The sequence below is a fragment of the Diospyros lotus genome, chromosome 5 (assembly GCF_014633365.1).
Source record: "Diospyros lotus cultivar Yz01 chromosome 5, ASM1463336v1, whole genome shotgun sequence".
Classification (NCBI taxonomy): domain Eukaryota; kingdom Viridiplantae; phylum Streptophyta; class Magnoliopsida; order Ericales; family Ebenaceae; genus Diospyros; species Diospyros lotus.
This window is the reverse complement of record NC_068342.1, coordinates 42,738,536-42,758,603: the sequence shown is the minus strand read 5'-3', so window position 1 is coordinate 42,758,603 and position 20,068 is coordinate 42,738,536. Positions and strand designations below refer to the sequence as shown.

General features: G+C 42.2%; 1 protein-coding gene across 3 annotated transcripts in view; it reads left to right on the top strand.

The window, feature by feature from the left end:
* LOC127801476 (chloride channel protein CLC-e) overlaps positions 1-20,068 on the top strand; it is a 53,785-nt gene that overhangs the window by 7,898 nt on the left and 25,819 nt on the right. For all 3 annotated transcript variants that reach the window (XM_052336679.1, XM_052336678.1, XM_052336677.1), the window contains exons 2-3: positions 16,537-16,927; positions 18,327-18,527. In XM_052336679.1, coding sequence (XP_052192639.1) covers positions 16,537-16,927; positions 18,327-18,527 — 592 coding nt within the window. The remainder of the gene's footprint in view (positions 1-16,536; positions 16,928-18,326; positions 18,528-20,068) is intronic.

Sequence of the window (20,068 nt, the reverse complement as noted above, 5' to 3'; positions counted from 1 at the left end):
CAGGGTATGGTCAACTTGCCCTTGCTTATATCCCAAGCGATTGAGAGTCATGTTAAATTTCTTGAACCAAGCCCTTGGAGACTGCTTTAATCCATATAGGGATTTCTTTAACTTGCACACATTTTCACTGCCAATTTCCTGTTCAAATCTTGGGGGTATTCTCATATATATCTCGTCATCCAAGTCACCATTCAAAAAAGCATTTTTAATATCAAATTGAAGTAGAGGCCAATCAAGATTAACAGCAAGGGAAATTAATACCCGAATTGAGTTGAGTTTGGCCACAGGAGGAAAAGTTTCCTCATAGTTGATCCCATATGTTTGAGTAAACCCTTGTGCAACCAATCTTGCCTTGTATCTTTCATCACCTGTCACAATAATGTCATCAATATAAACAATTAATATGGCCTGTTTACCTTCTACTGTAGACTTTATAAACATAGTATGGTCAACTTGCCCTTGCTTATATCCCAAGCGATTGAGAGTCATGTTAAATTTCTTAAACCAAGCCCTTGGAGACTGCTTTAATCCATATAGGGATTTCTTTAACTTGCACACATTTCCACAGCCAATTTCCTGTTCAAATCCTAGGGGTATTCTCATATATATCTCCTCATCCAAGTCATTATTCAAAAAAGCATTTTTAATATCAAATTGAAGTAGAGGCCAATCAAGATTAACAGTAAGGGAAATTAATACCTGAATTGAGTTGAGTTTGGCCACAGAAGGAAAAGTTTCTTCATAGTCGATCCTATATGTTTGAGTAAACCCTTGTGCAACCAATCTTGCCTTGTATCTTTCAACACTTCCATCTGCATTATGCTTTACTGTGAAAACCCATCTACAACCAACCACCATTTTGTTTGAAGGTAGTTTAACAATCTCCCATGTGTTATTTTTCACCAAGGCACTCATCTCCTCCATAACTGCAGCTTTCCACTTAAGATCACTCATAGCCTCTTGATTATTCCTTGGAACGACAATACTTGTCAATACTTGCAACAAATCCCTTGTATTGAGGAGATAATTTAGCATAAGTCAAGTGATTAAACATAGGATACTTGACACAAGATCTTACCCCTTTCCTTAGAGCAATAGGCATAGCCCAATCCAAATTATCATTGCTAGTAGACTTATTTTCAGCGTTGTTTTCTGATAGACTAGCATCTGGAAGTGATGATTGGTTTTGTTGTCCCTCAGGATGGGCCTTTGAACGTCTAGAATACACTTGTAGAGAATGTTTAGCTGCTAAATATGGCGTTGGAACATGAGGTGTAGCTGCAGTTTCTAACTGAGAGGATGGTTGAGAAGATGGATTAGGAGAAATAGGAGAAGAGCCTGAAAGATTTGCCCTTATGCTATCAAAACTTGAAGGCCTAACAGGCGGAGAGACCAGAAATTCTCCCCCTTGAGAGCATAGGGGTAGAGGAGCATCAAGGGAAGGAAATTGGAGTAGGATCCGAGAGGGATGGAGATGTAGCAACTAGAATTGGTGAGGGGTAAAATGATTGGTCTTCATACAATGTGTCATCTGTGGAGACCAAGACTTGTCTTTTGAGAGGGTTATAGCATTTGTAACTGTTCCTTCCTGACCAAAGGAAGCGACCGGAGACGGAATCGCAACGGCAAGGAGCGGGCTCCGATGACGGGTCTGTCCGGGGGGCGGTTGGCACTTGCAAGCACTCCGACGCTTGAGTGAGGAAGAAAGTAAAGAAATGGTGGTGTATCAGTAGATCAGAGGGCAGAACATATCTTGGATCTAAAGAAAGCTGGCTCATATAGGAGGAGATGTCCTCTTGCATGCATGCATTGTGCATTTGTAGGTGATGGGACTGAGTATCTGGCGCCAGTGGAGGTTTCTAGGTGGTAGCATGGTGTCGACTGGACCCTCAATTAATGTGGATGGGATCCGGGGCGGGCACGCGGATACCCAGTAGAGGCTACAATGATGTTGCTGCAGACTGGCGCAGGGCCAGGATGGGGCCGAGATTGTGCCATGAGGGATGGGCCAGACTGGGCCGAGAGGGAGGGGCTAGATTGGGCCCGGACGGTCCACAGCCCCCTAGGTCAGATACTCGAGAAGTAAACGTTCGAGCTAGAAAAGGGAAGCCAGGATGATTTGTTGCATACGCTAGTTTTGGAGAGTTGGATTGTCATTAGGACCTAGCCGAGATGGATGGTTGAGTTGACACATAACCTCGTTCGAACAGATGCTAGTTCTAAAGGCATCTGGAATCCGCTTGGCTTTTTGCAGTGAAGCATTTTTCTTTAGGCTTTGATTTGTGGTGCGCGTGGCATGCGTGGTTTCGAGATTCGAGGCGTTATGCCCGAGCCCGAGGTGATATCTGGGTGTGGTGGCTGGCTTATCTTGAATGTGCACTGGTGGAGTTTTGAGCCGTTGTTGGGACGTACTCGAGGCATGGTCGAGCTCGTGCTCGATTTTTGCTACCCAAACTCTGCAGGCAGAGGAAAAGATCAAGCTACCCTCGTCAAGGATTGAATATGCTTCTGGGAGTGGGGCTCTAGTTATGGTCGGCCTCTTAACCCTCGCAAGATTGGGACCGGATCTGGTGGCGAGGGAAGTCCCCCTATGTTCAGACATACAATGCGTGGAATTTCAGGATATGGGGCATCATGCTTGGGAGATGCAATGCCATAGGTACGAGCGGCGGCTCACGATTTCCTTCGAGAGATTGAATGCGCGATAGGTGGCTACCCCTAACAGTTGCTAAGTGTCTGATGACGTTTTGCTTTCTTTTAGACGCGCAATATGAGAACAGTATAAAGGGTGCGTCCCCTCTGGGTTTTCCATCGCTACTTCTTCCTTCTTGCTTCCAGGGCGCGTTGCTTTCCTAAGTCTTTTCTTTTAATTGTTACTTGAGGCGAAATGGCTCCCCAGCTTAGCAAAGAAATGCTGAAGGTTGTCCTTGAGGGAAAGAGAGAGGCCTTTAGTGACTCCGGCGGGAGAGGCGCCTCTTCCCCAGCTGGGGATCCTACGTCTTCTGTTGTGTCTGTCCTCCCACCTACTTCTGGTGCCGCCTCGGTGTTGCATTCTGAGGGACCTGTTAATGATGAGAGGCAGTTGTCGGTTAGGAAACGCCCATGGGACGCCGGAGGGGTTGGGCCATCTGCTAGTACGCCTTCTGTGGGTGTGTCTGACCCTCCTACTTCTGAGGATCGACAGGAGGCGTATCATCGGGTGGAGGATTGGGCTTTGGGGGTGGTGGCAGAATGCCGTGCGCTGGAGTTCGGGTTCCAAACAGAGATGGCTGACCTCAAACGATTGCATCGAGAGGAGATAAGATGGGTCCAGGAGGCGGCAGAAGGCAAGTTGGGGGATGAAGTGGCTAGGGTGACGACCAACTTGAGCCAGCGGCTAGAGGAGGCGGCGACATTGCTGGTTTGCTACCATGAGGTCACAGGTCAAATTGGCCACCAGCGTGATGACGCTAGGACGGAGCTTCACCATTCAAGGGCAAAGGTTACCCATTTGCAAGTGGCACTCGGGGTCACTTAAATGGAGGCGGAGGTGGAGGTCGGCAGGGCTTAGATGGTGGAGGCTGCAGATGGGTATTTGGGGGGTTATGAGGAAGCCTTACTCCACGTTAGGGCTTTATTTCCAAGTTTGGACTTGTAGACTTGTAAGCCCTTTATGAGGGTCGAGGATGGCCGACTTGTTGATCCGACCGAAGAGGAGCGTACTGCTGGGGCTTCAAGGGGAATTCCGGGAGCCGAGGTGGACTGGGTTGAGGAAGGTGCTGCCGATGTCGTTGAGCCTCGGGCTGAGTCGGGTTGACTTTTTCTTTTTTCCTTCTATGTAGTAGTGTAGGCTTTCTAGTGCTTTTGGCGGCTAGGTTTTACTAGGTCTTGTAATATTATCGCCTGTTGACTTTGCCAATGAAATAAAAGGCTTTTTTTTGTTGTTCGGGATACTCTCCTTTACTCCGGCTTGGTTTATTATGCTTTTTCCTGGCTAGGTTAGGGCCCTTAAGGGCTACTGTGGCGATCCCAGCATTGGGGTCAGTGCCTAGTCTTAGGGCTTGGAGAAGAAGCATTTGTTGACTCAGCTCTATGGTTTTGCAGGAGTGGGAGGGAATTGTGCGCGTGGCACAGGATTTAAGGTTATAAATGAGGTAGCGTTTTGGTGGCAGCGTCGGGTTCGTTGCTTTTTGTGAGATGTTTCATCAGGGTTTCCTTTTTAGCGCATGGAGAAGGTTGATTGGCTATAGTGGGGGCGTCCTTTCAGTTTTCAAGGCGAGGGTATGATCGTATTAATGGCACGATTTTTTAAGTTTGATCATATTGATTTTTAGGAAACAATGAAGGCCTTTTGACTGTTTGGGTGACCATGCCTATAAAAGAAGGGAAGGAAGCCCTTGGTTTCTTCCAGCGTTATCACTCGTTTTGTGCCCTGGCCCTGGGAAGTTGGGGAAATAAGGATGATGGTCTATAGTGGGGGTTCTTTATTTAAAAGGGGCGCTTTCGTTGGTGACGTTACGGGTGGGGCTGAAATTGGCACAGCGGGGCCGAGAGGTCCGAAGTTGAGCGTGCTTGGGCGAGAGCAGTAATAGGATGGGTGAGGCACGGTGTGTCTAGAATGGGTGATGTGGCTTTCTTAGAGTTTGCCTCCAGGGGGGAGCACCGTACTCCTGCATTTGACTATTTCGATGTTTATCGCTGGCGTCGTCAAGATGGACATTGGGGGTCGCTCGACCGCTCCTAGGTTGAAAGTGGGAGATCTTCACCTCGCGCGGGTGCTAAGCCTCCTTGGATTTTCTTTGGGAACGACTGTCGGACCGATGGAATCCGACCTCTTTGTCGAGGACAGGATGTCTGGCAGTACAAAAAGAGTTTCTGCCCTTGCCAAGCGGCCTGTGGGGAAAGTTGTTACTGATGATTATAGGGAGAGCGCGTCCCGTAGCGACTGCTGCTTGGCCTTGCTTTTACTTCAGGTGCGCTTTTAGGAGTTTGTGCCTTGTAGTGGTTGTAGCGTGGTAGGCGAGTATAACATAAAATTACTACAGATATGAATCTTGTAATCAAATGTAAGTTTTGTAATGAAATGTAGGTGTCTTCTGGGTACCTTGTTTTTTGTCTTGTATGCTCTTTTTGGCGATAACGTCTCTTAGTATTCCTGACCCTATATCTGATATAAGGCACGACATGCCTATCTGATACAAGGCACGACTTTAATGTTAGACTGAGGCTAGCTTGAGGTCCTGTACGCCTGTCTGATACAAGGCGTGGCTCGATAGGGCCGAGGTAGGCTCAAGGCCCTAGAGCAAATGACGGAGCTAGCCCTGAGGTCCACGCGGGGCGGACTGACCATGTCGGTCTGGGTCCCGAGTACAGTTTAAAGGAGGACCGAGTTTGACTCAAGGTCCTAGAGCAACGACGGGGCTGGCCCGAGGTCCGAGCGGGGCGAACTGACCATGTCGGTCTAGGTCTCGAGCACGGTTTAAAGGAGGACCGAGTCTAGCTCGAGGTCCTGTGCGCTTGTCTGATACAAGGTGTGGCTCAATAGGGTCGAGGCAGGCTCGAGGCCCTAGAGCAATGACAGGGCTAGCCTGAGGTCCGCTTGGGGCGGACTGACCATGTCGGTCTGGGTCCCGAGCACGGTTTAAAGGAGAACCGAGTCTGGCTTAAGGTCCTGTGCGCCTGTCTGATACAAGGCATGGCTCGATAGGGTCGAGGTTGGCTCGAGGCCCTAGAGCAATGACAGGGTTGGCCCGAGGTCCGTGCGAGGCGGACTGACCATGTTGGTCTGGGTCCTGAGCACAGTTTAAAGAAGGACCAAGTCTGGCTCAAGGTCCTGTCTTGATGATACTCGCGTTGAATTTAACTAAGGGTAGTAAAAATGAGGGATTTCCGAGTACCTTGTGGCTTCTGCTAATTTTGCCAGTGTCACATTTGGATATTTATCCTCGTCGGTGTAAGTGCTAGGTGAGATGAGGTTACTGGGTCTGCCCATTCTGAGGCGCGGCTTTGGCTAGGCCGAGGTAGCTCTTGGTCTATTTAACACTGGGATAAGGTATTGAGTGATAAAATGAGGAATTCTTGGGTACCTTGTATTGAGTCAGTCGAGCGAGACTTAGGTGATCCAAGGTCTGTTTATGTTTTGTGCCTGTTTGATACAAGGCAAGTTGAAGTCAGGGCTATACCAAGGGAGTCTAAGGTCTGTCATGTGAGGACATAATAAGTGGAAACAAGTGTTTTGGTTAAATAAAGCGTATTTTTAATGGAATGATACAGGAAAGTAGTTGCTTAGCTACAGTATTTTTCGCAGGTTGTTCGCATTCTATGATCTGGGGTGGGGGTTCTTTCTGAAGGCTCGACCACGTGGTAAGCTTTGCCAACGAGGTTGCAAGTGGCTTGGTGAGATGGAGTCAGCACGGATGACCTATTCTGGGGGACTGCTATCTGACTATTTGCTTTGTGGGTCTATTTCCGCCATGTGTATGCTGGAGAGGGGAGCTTGGTTGCTGGTACCCGCTGCTTGGCTGCCGTCTCCATAGGCCTCATTTCCTTTGTCGTTTTTGCCAGGTTCGAGGCTTTGGGCCTTGAAGCTATCGTGGTAACACTGTCGAGTCTCCTTTTGGTCGACATGAACAACCCCAACCTTGGTGTCTGACACCAAGAACTTCATGGCCAGGTGGGGGTTGGATACTATTGCGCCCAAGATGTTGAGAGAGGGTCGGTCGAGAAGCGCGTTGTATGGTGTCTAGCAATCCACGACCAGGTACCGGATGGTGATTGCTTTGATAGGGGGAGAGTCCCAAACGAAGTTAGCAGGTCGATGTAACCCTTAATACCTATCTGCTCTCCAGAAAAGCCAATCAGGTTCCCATGGAATGGCCTCAACTGCTTTTCGAGGATATCCATCTTTCTTAAGAGTCGAGAGGTATAATAGGTCGGCCAAGCTGCCATGATCCATGGGGACTTTCTTTATAAGAAAGTTTACAGCAATGACTGAGATTACCATGAGGTCATCGAGGTTTTTATCAATGCCCTCGAAGTCCTCATCAGTGAAGGAGATCACGGGATGTTGGGCCATCCTTTTTGGCTTTTTCTCGACATTATCTATCGACATTATGGTCTAGAGGTGTCGTTTCCTTGCCGAGCTTGACTCACCTCCACCCGCAAAGCCTCAGAAGATGGTGTTAATGACCTCGACTATTTGATTGGTTGAGGGTGGAGCAGCGTTTTGCCTATCATCGACTCTTGGTCGTCTTTGAGGGTTGCGGCTCCTTCGCCTGTCTGGATCGCCTTGTGGGGACCATCTTCTGTCTATTTTGAAAACATACTGGCGAAGATAGCCTTCTCTGACCAGTCTCTCTATCTGGTCCTTCAGGGCGGCGCATTCTTCAGTCGTGTGTCCAAACATGCGGTGGTAATCGCACTGCCTGCTAATGTCGGTGTTATCGGGGGGTGGGGGGGGGTCATTGAAATCCGAGAGGGGGATAACCCTTGCGTTGTAGACTTCCCGAAAGATCTGATCTCGCCTGGCAGTAAGGGGGGTGTATGCGTTGTAGCGTAACTAAGGCGACTCAAGGGCCCGGGTCGGCTCCCTCCACCCTTTGTTGTGGTCTCAATTTTCCTGTCTTCGGCCAGAGTCCCTCTCAGGGTTGTGTTGTCGTTTGGAGGGAGGTTCTGGCTGGGGGACCGGTTGTGGCTGTACTTGTAGTTCGACTTCATTATGTCGGGCGGCTGATGCCTCCTCCATGTTTATGTATCCCGCCATGCGTGTCCTGAGATCGTCCAGGACGGCGGGAGGCTTTTGGGCCAACGAGTCGTCGAAGGGACTTGCTCTCAGCTCGGCCATGATAGCGTGTAAGGAGACTGCCGGGTTGAGGTCTCTAATCTGAAGGGCCTCCTGAAAAAACCTTTTCATGAATGCCCGAAGTGGTTCATGTTCTCCTTACTTCAACTTGATGAGACTGGCTGACGTCTTATGGTGAGCTCAGCTGGTGGAGAAATGAGTGAGAAAGTGAGTGGCTAGATCGGGGAAGTCATGGATGGAGTTCGACTCCAGGGATGAGAACCACAACATAGCCGATTTCCTCAACGTGCTAGGAAAGGACCAGCACATGATCGAGTCCGAGCTTCTGCTTAGTAGCATTGTGGCGTTGAATATGGTGAGATGCTCCTGAGGGTCGATGGTGCCGTCGTAAGGCTCCAAAGTGTTAGGGAGCCGGAAACCATCGAGTAAAGGGACGACCATGATGAACTCTGAGAAATGATGACTTTGGGAATACAAGGACGCGAAAGGCAGAGGAACAGGGGTGTGGGTGGCTTGATGGTGTTGGTGGCGACTACCTTCTGCATCGTAGTCAACCCGCTCATTGGGTTGGTCGCGCTGCTGGTTTCAGGTCAACTCAACAACTTGGTTTTGGAGTTGTTGGATAGTCTAGAGGAGGACTTCTATGACAGCTGGGTTTTGTGGGAGACGGCTGGTGTCGTTTGGCTCCTGGGCATGAGCGCTTCTAGTTCGCACCATGATAAGTTGATGGGGTTGGCTTGATGAGCGTTAGATGTTCCGTCTTGACCAAAGGGAGCGGCAAGAGACTGGATCGCAACGGTAGGGAGCGGGCTCCGACGACTGGTCCGTCCAGGGGGCAACTGGCACCTGCAAGCACTCCGACTCTTGAGTGCGTAAGAGAGTAAAGAAATGGCGATGTATCAGTAGGTCAGAGGGCAAAACATACATTGGCTCTGAAGAGAGTTAACTCATATAAGAGGAGAAAATGCCCTCCTACATGCATGCGTCTTGCGTTTGCAGGTGAAGGGACTGAGTATTTGGCGCTGATAGAGGTTCCCAGGTGGTAGCATGGTGTCGATGGGACCCTCATTAATGTGGATGAGATCCGTCATTAATGAGGATGGGATCTGGGATGGGCACGCAGATACCCAGTAGAGGCTGCAATGATGTTGCTGCAGGCTGGCGCAGGACTAGGATGGGGCCGAGATTGGGTTATGAGGGAGGAGCTAGATTGGGCCATGAGGGATGGGGCCAGGACGGTCCAGTAACCTTTTTGCGAGAGAGACTACCCAATAAAGATACATTTAAGGGCCTTGGGGTCCAACTTGGTACGGTTGAGTTGATTATTGTGAACATACACAGTGTAGCCAAAAATTTTTGGAGGAAGAGAATGTAAGTGGCTCAAAGTTGGGTAAAGAGAACAAAGAACAGCAAGAGGGGTCTGAAATTTTAGGGTCTTTAAGGAAAGTCTATTGATCAAATATGTGGCTGTAAGGACTGCTTCCCCCCCCCCAATAGAAATGTGGGACATGGGTGGTGAACATCATAGCTCGAGCCATTTCTAGAAGATGCTGGTTTTTTCTTTCTACGACACCATTTTACTGTGGTGTGTATGAACAAGAGTTTTGATGTAGAATGCCATGTTCGGATAGATAATTGGTAAGGTCGTGATAGAAATATTCTTGACCATTATCAATACGAAGAATTTGGATGGAAGTTTGAAACATATTTAAGATGAGTTTGTGAAATTTCTTTAAAATGTTGCAAGCTTCAGATTTTTCCCTCATAAGGTACACCCAACATGCCCTAGAATGATCATCAATAAAGGTTATAAATCACTTAGAACCAGAAATATTAGGGGTTTTAGATGGTCCCCAAATATTTCTATGAACTAAATGGAATGGTTTGAATGGCTTATAGGATTGAATTGGATGAGAAGAACGAGACTGTTTGGCAATGGTACACTGTTCACACGAGAAAATTTGATTTTTATTGATGAAAAAATGCGGATACAAGAATTTAAGATAAGGAAGACTTGGGTGACCTAAACGATTATGTCACAACAAAACCTTGGCATCAGTTGTGGCTGTCAAAACAACCTTATTTGTAGAAGAAAAAATCCTATCCTTTGTCAAATAATAAAGCCCATCCTTAGCTTTAGCATTGCCAATCATCCTCCCCGATACTTCGTCCTAAAATAAGCAATATGAAGGAAAGAAGGTCACACAGCAATTCATATCTTGAGTAATCTTATGGACTGACAATAAATTGTATCTTAAACCAGGAACATGTAAAACTGATTTAAGTGTTAAACCAGAAATACAAACTGTTCCATGTCCTTTGGTTGGAGAAGTGGTACTATCAGCCATTGAAATATTTATAGGGTTGTCACAAGGGGTGTATTCTGTCATTGAACAGGTTAAACATGCCATATGGTCGGAAGCACCTGTATCTACTATCCATGTATTCTTAGAGAGTTTGCTGGAATTTAGAGAGTAATGGGGATTACCTTGTAAAGCAGTAGCTTCCATAGGAGGACTTGGAGAGGATGTACCTTGATTCAACAACTTATACAAGGTCTAAATCTGCTCCTCTGATAGGTTAAGGCTGGTACTGTTTCCTTTTTCCTTTGGTGCATCAGCTATGTAGGCAGTCCTTCTACTCTCCATTTTTCCTCTTAGCTTCCAGTTAGTCGGTTTCCTATGAATTTTCCAACATGTTTCTTTGGTATGATATGGCCTTTTACAGTGGTCACACCACTGCTTCTCTCATCCTAGATTCCTTGATTGACTCTCTTCTTGTTTAAAACTTGCTAAAGCAGAATTTTTGTGAGTTAAAGAGGACTCACCTTGCTGATTTAGCATTACCTTTCTTCGGCTTTCCTCTCTCCGTACCTCAACAAAAACTTCTCGAAGTGAAGGCAGAGGTTTTGTACCCAAGATTCTACCTCTTACTTCATCCAAATCATGGTTAAGACCATGTAGGAAATCAAATACTCGATCTTTCTCAATCATCTTACTATACTTTGTACTATCCGCAGAACATTCCCAATTAATAGTGTAAAACAGATCCATCTCATGCCAAAGTTCAACCAAAACATTAAAGTAATCAATAACATTTAGATTACCTTGTCGTGTGATCCTAATGACAGATCTGATCTCAAAGCATTGAGATGAGTTCTCCAAATTTAAGTACATGTCTTGGACCGAATCTCATGTCTCCTTTGTGGTTTTATAGAATAGGTAAGTTCTTCCTATTCTAGGCTCCATCGAATTGATCAGCTAGGCCATTATGGTGGAATTCTCGGCTTCCCAGGTACCATATGTGGCTGTTGTGCTCGATGGAGGAGGAGTAGAGCTGGTTAAGTAACCAGCCTTGCCTTTTCCCTTGATTACCAGCATAATCGACTGAAATCATTCCCTAAAGTTACTTCCATTCAACTTATGGTGAGTAATCTATATAGGAAGATGATCAATTGAGTTGCTGGAAAGATTTGTTGCAAAACTTGAAGATGGAACAGGCAGATTTATCGGAGAACTTGTGACAGAAGCCTCGGTTAGAGTGGGATTAGGTTGAGTATCAGCCATTGACGAAACAGGGTGCAAACAGAAGAAACAAATAAAACTGCTTGATGAAGCAAGGTATGGATGAAAAAATATAATAGAGGCTGCTTTAGGATCGAAGAGTAGGCTCTAATACCATGAAACATGCTTGAGATAGCTGAAAAAGCTTGAATAATTATCCTATAGGCACGAATGAAATATATACACCCTAGCTGCTAATAATTCTCCTACAATTTAGGAGAAGATATAAACTATCTACTTCCTAGAAATTAGGAAATTTTATCTCCTAAAACTTAGGAAATAAATTCAAACTTATACAACAATATCTACAATTTCAAAATACAACATTTAAACTCTTGGAATTATCTATTTTTAAACTGGAGCAACTTCTAGATGATCTCCTGATTCTTCTTATCACTTTTTCCGAGTTTCTCCAACACATGCCATTTTAATATTCAGATAATGATCTAACTCTAGCCATAACCCATGCATCCTATTATATTATTCGGTAACACTCATGCCCCCTTGTTTAGTGCTACTAAGTTTTGTTTTAACCTCAAATATAACTAATGCATCATGGATTTTGGAGTAAGTTTGCCTTACGGTTTCCCAAATCTCTCTAGCCGAACCCAAAAACATGTAGTTTTTACTTACCTCGGATTGCATGGCATTCCAAAACCATGACATGATTTGAGCATCTTCTATCTCCCATGCTAGAAGTACAGGATCTTTCGGTTTTGGAGGAGCCGAAGTCAGATGGCTGATTTTTCCCTTACCCTTGAGGAATGTTTGTACTAGTTGGGCCCATTGTAAATAAATTCCTATCATCTAATCGGTAGGATTGGTGGATTCCGGGTGGCTCTCCAATCCCTGATCCAATTCCGGCTTCCATTGATTGAGCCATTGAAGTCGATTTTACAGTTTCCAGATCTGGAGTCACTACTAAATTTCCCAACATGATTGTTTCAGTTTGTGAGAAAGAGATCTAATGCAATGAAGGCACGTTGAACACAAGGATTTCGACACCAAGGATGGGCCAAAAAAATGTCGAAGGGCTAATATGGAGCAACTGGAGGCAAGAGGGTGGCGAACGAGCCAGCGAGTGGGGTCGGAGACGAACTGGACGGCAACGCGTGGGGGCACGTGAAGGCTCCGGCGGCGACGGGTCTCCGGTGGTCGACCGATCTGATGGCGGCGAACCGAATGGCTGTGGCGGTGCTGGTAGGTAGACAGTGCAATGAAGGCACTCAAACATACTAAAACGGCGGTGAAAGAACCCGATGAAAAAGGGGGCGGCTGGTGCAATGAAGGCACTAGGGGTTTAGTGTATCAGCCTATTAACGAGGTTCTGATACCATGTAAAACTTAGGAGAGAATCAATAATCTCATTCATGCAAACTATGTACACAATTAGCTCTTTTATAGAGAGGAAATACCACAACAAAGGAAACATAATCAACAACAAGAAAGGAAAGATATATACAGCCCTTTAAGAAAGATCCTAATTTTAGTTTAGGAATTAATCCTAACTAGAGTCGATATCCCTAGAAGGAAGGTTCTATATTATACTAAATCTCCACTGCCTTAGTCTCGGATATCCTCATGATCCAACATATATATATAGGTATTTGTTTATATATATTTAGGTATCCGTTTATATATATATATATATAAATAGAGGAAAATTTATATATATATATATAGATATCTGAATGTGCATTTGAGATAATATGAATTTTAATTTATAAAACAGTAATTTTCCGAGGCACCACCTAGGCACTAGGCCTCAATCTGGCGCCTGACTAGCGACTAGCGCGTTTTAGAATACTGGTTTTTTTTTTTTTTCCTTTTTTCTTATAAAAATTAATTGCCTTTTATTAAAGAAAACTCATATTTGAAATTTGTAAGCTATTCAGTACTTTGGAGTTTGAATAAAAGTTGACATCAGCTTGTTTATTTGGTTTTGCCAATTCACAAAAAACTGGCTGCTTTTGATTGATTTGTAAACATTTCCCGTCTTTTTCCCAAACTAGGCCAGCTTGCTGACTTGTCTGTTTCAGTTTTAATAACTATGCCTCATAAATAAAAACAAACACTAAACGAAACAAAACAGAGACACTAAGGACCAACTTAAACAAAAATGGTTTTAGGAACTGTTTAAAACAGAGACACTAAATGAAAGTTTAAATACTTTTGCCATTTAACTGTGCCCAAATCTCCAAAGCCTCTTTCTTCCTACTGCTATTGCACTGAATGCATTTTAGGAACCGTTTAAAAGAAAAGTGAGAGTAAGGGTGATTTGTTGTGGAGTTATCTAACAAAATTGGTTTGGGATGGAAAAGACTATTTGTTTAGAGTTATTTAAAAAGAAAGGGATTGTTTTAACATTTATGTGTAATATAGTAAGAAAGTTTATGTTTTTTTTTTTTGCACCTTTTTAAGAGAGTATAATATTCTATGTTGTATTTTAAAATTTTTTGGTGAATCTTCACTTTCTATGTCTTTGTTATCTGTGGAAATTTGTTTTTTTTTTGCATAAATTTATCTTTGGACTTTCGAAGTGATAATTATTCATACCAGGTTTTGATTTTGGTTTTAATTTTATTTCTATAAAATTGTGCTCCGATTTTAATTTTATCGTTTTAATGTGATTGTTAAAATACATATATTCTAAACATTGGGGGGGGGGGGGGGGGGTGAGACGACAATGGGGGGGGGAGGGGGCGACGGCGGATGGGGGTGAGGCATTGCGAGGGCTAGCAGGGGGGCCCTTGAAGCCCCCGACGGTCGAGAGCTCCAAGGGTCTTCGTCGGCGGCTGGTATGTATTGTTTGATATTTAATTTTTAATTTAATTAGTTCAGATTGTAGAGCATTTACTGATGTGTTTTATTATATAAATGTAGTATTTTTTTTTCTTTTTATTATAAAACGTTAAAAAGTATATAATAACTTTAATTTCTGTTTTTTGTTCAGTGTTTACCATTTTTGTTTTTGCAATATTAGGGAACATTATTGCATTTTAATCTTATATTATTTTCATTGTGCCTTTAGGCATGTTTATATTTATTTTTTGATAATTTTGTGTTTAAGAACTATATACATTGCCTTCAGATACATGATATAAACGAGTTTAGGCTTTCAGTTTAGTACGTGTCCAAGTTCAATGCTTCATTATTTCGCGTTCAAATTTAATGTTCAATTTTTTTTAGTTGTATCGTGCCTTCAGGCACAGGTTATCCCTAGTATATATATATATATATAAATAGAGGAAAATTTATATATATATAGATATATGTATGTGCATTTGGGATAATATGCATTTCAATTTATAAAACAGTAATTTGGTCTCAGTTTGGCGCCTGACTAGCGCCTAGCGCGTTTTAGAACACTGGTTTTTTTTCTTTTTTTTCTTATAAAAATTAATTGCCATTTATTAAAGAAACCTCATATTTGAAATTTGTAAGCTATTCAGTACTTTGGAGTTTGGATAAAAGTTGACATCAGCCTGTTTATTTGGTTTTCCAATTCACAAAATACTGGCTGCTTTTGATTGATTTGTAAACATTTCCCGTCTTTTTCCCAAACTGGGCCAGCTTGCTGACTTGTCTGTTTCAGTTTTAATAACTATGCCTCATAAATAAAAACAAACACTAAACGAAACAAAACAGAGACACTAAGGACCAACTTGAACAAAAATGGATTGAAACAAAATAATGACTAATACTGGAGATTGGTTTCGAACATAATCAGCCTTATGTTTGAGAAAACATGAGACTCACAGATCAACAAGGCTCTGATACCATGTTAAAGTAAGAGAATATTGTATTCTTGTTATTGTAATGTAGAAGTTATACAATGGGTATATATAGGTCTTTGACTAACTTAAAAGGGTAATAAACAATAATCTAAGATGGTAATACACAACTATGGAAATATTACAAAAAATATAAAGGTCTATAAAATATTCTAGCAATATTCTGAAGATATTATAACAATGACATTATGAAGATTTTAAGGCAAAACATTGGATTTGGGTTATGCATCAAGTAATGAGACTCGTTCTTCCTTATTCCTGATATGCTCAGCCAAACATGTCCAAGGAGATTTTATCATGGTTTAAATTGAGTTGAGTTGTTTGGTCAATAAAGAGATGGTATCTCTCTCTCCCCCCTAAATTTTGCAGAAGGATCCAAATTTAATTCTTTAAATTTGAAAAAATAGCGCCTACTTTCTGATAAAGATTGAATGTTTGTGGTGGAAACCTATCCTTTATAGTGTGATTGTGCCAAAGATTTAATGAATATCAATTTCAGATATTTTTAAGTTAAAGCAATTTCTTACTGTTGTATTTCCTCTCAAAGCTTTCAGGATGGTTCCAATTTTGTGTTTTAAAATAGTCCTCATAAAAGGGGTTTAGCCTACACACAGCAAAATTTTGAGAGGACCTGGAAAAGCTTACTTTTCCACCTTGGTGGTGAAATTTCCCTTCTTTTTTCACCATCTTCATTCTCTTTCATTTCTTACCTCCCATAATCGAGCAAGATTGGAAATCCTAAACTGCACCCTTAGTATTGGCAAGCTCTCTTTTTTTGTCCAATCTTTTTGTCTCTTTTCTTCTCCCCTTGTTATCTATAATTCTCTCTCGCGCGCCCCCCCCCCCCCCCCCCTTCCTTGAATTCTTACTATCTTTAGGTGTGTTTCCATTTCATTCAGGTTCCCTTTCCATTCTCCTCCATTTTGTTATATCTCAACATGGAATTATATTCAAATCTTCAAGACCTCGAGCGGTTGTAATGGACTTGAAGAGTCGCAGCAATTGGTGGCCGAGACTGGCCAAAGAATTGGAGATTCCTTTTAAAATTTCTTTAGCTTTGACCTTGACCCAAACGAATGAATTTCCTGACAAAGAAAAGGTACTGTCTATGAAACTAACCTTTATGGCCCTAGCATGAGAAACTTGATGTATAAGCTGCATACTTGAAGATAATCTATGTGAAAAAATAAGGTCTAAATCAGAATCTGGTCAAGCAGCTATGTTGGCTCTTGAAGACTGTTCTGTGTTGTATTTTTTAGATTTCTCATAAAATTAATTTGCATTTACTGGGATACTTTTTCACTCAAAAAAAAAAAAAAAATCAACAGTTAAATAGTAGTTTAATTTATATGCTGCATTAAGTTTATTCTCAAGAATTATTGATCTTGCTATGTTTTAGGTGCATGAAATACGGGATTTCTTTTGGGATGGGATCCCATATAGAGGTGCAACATGGTTAAGAGAACAGCCCATTCAAGTAGTATTGGAAAGAGTAATTGCAGTACCAGTTTGTGGGGGTTTCATTGTTGGCATTTTGAATGCTCTTCGTGGTAGCCTAGAGGGTCCTACAAAAAGTTTTACTTCTACTAATTTAAAGGCCGCTCTAGAACCAATCTTGAAGACAGTGGCTGCAAGTGTTACCCTTGGGACGGGGAATTCATTGGGACCAGAAGGTCCAAGTGTTGAGATAGGTGCATCCATTGCCAAGGGAGTTGGTTCCTTGTTTGATAGACATGCTCAACGGAAGCTTTCTCTTGTGGCTGCTGGCTCAGCTGCTGGAATATCTTCTGGTTGGAACTAGTACTACCATGATCAATGAATTATAAGAAATATATGCAACATTCATTTATTTTTTCTGAACTCATCATTATGCAGCATTCTCACAATGCCCACACAAACAATGATATGCTCATGCTTTAATGCATTAAAGCACAGAAAGCTTCCATAAAACAAGTTCATGCATAATGCTGACATAAATGATCCTTAACATGCACTTACTCAAATTCTTAGCTTCCTCAAGCTTTCAGCAGAGTCAAGTTACATTCTCAGCTTTTATTTACTTTTCCTTTCTTTTCTCCTCCTTCTTTCTCTCTGCCCTCCTCCTCTTTCTTTCCCTCGCATCAGCCTTTCCTTTCTTACTTCCTTCTCCTGAACATGAGATATTGAGGGCCTATTTATAGTTATTCCGGGATGCTGAAGCAGCTGGGTGTGTGGCAGCCGCAGTGGCTGCACCTATCTCTTGTATGATAGCATTTTCCTTGTGCAACACCTTACCTGCTTTGGCAAGAGAGGCTGAATAAGCAGTTGAAGCTGCTTCTAGGCAGATGCTCCTTGGCTGCTACATGCCGCCCTTGTGGTGGCAATTCCTTTGTTCAACACATCAATACTTGCTTCAGCAATTTTTGTGACAGAATAACTTGTTCTAGGTGGTCTTTCCAGCTTCCAGAGTGTTCGAGATTTTGGTTAAGTTGCTGAAGCTTCCACTAAGTAAATCTTAATTAGCCCTTTAATCTCCTTGTTTAGCCACTAATCCAATTCCCACATATTTTAGCCAAAAAATAATTTTTACACCGTTGCTATCCTTTCACAACACCTAGCAATATTATGTCCAGTATGTGCTTAGTTATCTTTTCATTCAAACCCTAAACTCTTTTTAAACCTTAAACAAGGTACAGGGTGTCGCACTGAGCATGTTTGTATATGTTGCAGCAATGCATATCTATGAAGCATGAACTGTATGATGTTTGTTTTACGAAAGAAGTGGCAGTATTGAGACCTATGCACCTCTGTTATGCCAGTGGGATTCTACTAGTCTAGTGAGCCTTCTCTTAGTCCTGTTATATATTTAGATATGGGCTATATGTCCATAGCTTGTGTGCCTGTGCAGCAGCCTGTGTTGGAATGGGCAGGGATACCTGCTATGTTTCCAAGTATCAGTTGTGTGCTTGCGCATTGTTGTGCATCATGGGATGTTTGAATGTGGCACGAGTATGAGTTTGTCCCTTACTGGGTATGTTTCATACTCATTCTATTCATTTAAAAATGTGTTTAGATATATCATTTCTTTGAAGGGAAAGGACACCAGGTTGATCTACAGACAGAGAAGAGCAACAATTAATTAACCTATGGAAAAGTTGTATCCTAATCTTACTACTAATTCTGGTATTATTGATTTTTATTTGTGCTCAGGATTCAATGCTGCTGTTGCTGGTTGCTTTTTCGCTGTAGAGTCAGTCTTATGGCCATCAACAGAAGAATCATCCTCATCACTTACAAATGCAACTTCTATGGTCATACTCAGTTCAGTGATAGCATCTGTGGTAACACAAATTGGTCTTGGATCTGAACCAGCCTTTATAGTGCCAGGATATGATTTTCGTTCTCCAATGGGTAAGTACCAAAATATTGATTTGTCTAATTCCATTATCAATCAAAGAGGGATCAAATACTTATCAACCCTCCAAAATAGATTGTTAATGATTTTATTTATTTCTTTATTTTGACAAGTCTGGTAAAAGATCCTCAATAAGGTAATCCAAATGGTAGCAAATTTAGATGTAAATATATATTATTTTATAACAAAAATTACGAAAGGTGTATTTTCTTCAAAGGTAGCCTGCACCAGATGTAACCCGATCTTCTTATTCAGGTACTATCTAAGAAGCATAGACACTTCAAAGGACCTATTCATGTTGCACATATGTGCCAAACACTTACTTTATGTGTATGGGAAGTGTGGCGTAATATTTTCTCAACATTTTAAGAGTTAACACTAAGTTTTCTTCAGTTTTTCTAATGGAGAATAATAATAAATTTCTTTCTTATCTGTTAATTAAGAGTCTAGATTTGTGTAGAATTTCAGTGCTTTAACCTATCCATAAAATCAGTCAATTAAAGAGTATTGAGAAAGTTAATTCCCGCAACTAGGGGTCTGTGCAGTCAAAAGTAGTAAAAAAGTTAGTCAAAAGTCATTTATTAAGTTTGTTAGAACTCCAGTCTGTTCTAGAACCTAAAGGAGTCAATAAATAGGGGTTTTCTATGTACCATCAGCAGAGTTTAATGAAGTTTATTCAGTCTTAATACCTTCTAGTATTTTACCTCATATTTAGGGTCAGATATCTGAAACTTTCAGGTTTCTGTCCAAGGAGCTGGACTCCTCCCACATATCACCCTTATCCCATTATTCCTGCTTCCTTAATCCCATAAAAATTCCTGGTCTACATAATTTTCTCTATAATTTTTGTTACAAACTTCTTCCACTCCATTGACTCTCTTCACGGGTGCACTTATTGATCTTTTTCTTGCATTTCCAAGCCATCTGAAATGTTTCACGCATTTATAACTTGGCTATTCTCATATTTGCACATATTAGCGTGTAGTTGCCCAACATTCTATGTCACACAATAGAGGTCATCCTATAACCATTTGATAAAACTTTTAGTTTTGAAGTAATTTTCCAATTGTATAAAATATTAGATCAATTTCTCTACTTTAACCACCCTGCCCTGAATTTGTGAGTGATATCCTCCATAGTCTTTTTTTCGTTTTGAACAATTAATTTGAGATATCTAAATTGATGTAATTTTTTAGAATAACTTCCTCTTCAAGTCATCTTAAAATCATTCACATTTCTATTTTCACTTAACTTACATATATTCGGTTTTTGACCTTTTCGACTCAAAATCTTTGGATTCTAAGGTGTCCCTTCAAAAGTTGAGCTTAGTATTCTTTTGTTATCTATAAATAACATAAAGTAAGGCTCCTCTTCTTGGACGTCCTTGGTTAATTCATCCTTTACTAGAGTAATGAGATGGGGGCTCAAGGCCCTTTTGGGACCTTATTATAGTCTTTTTCCGAGTCTGTAGACATCATATCCAAACCCTTTTGTTTACCTTTACACCGTTCTGTCAAATGCCTTTACAAGCCAATAG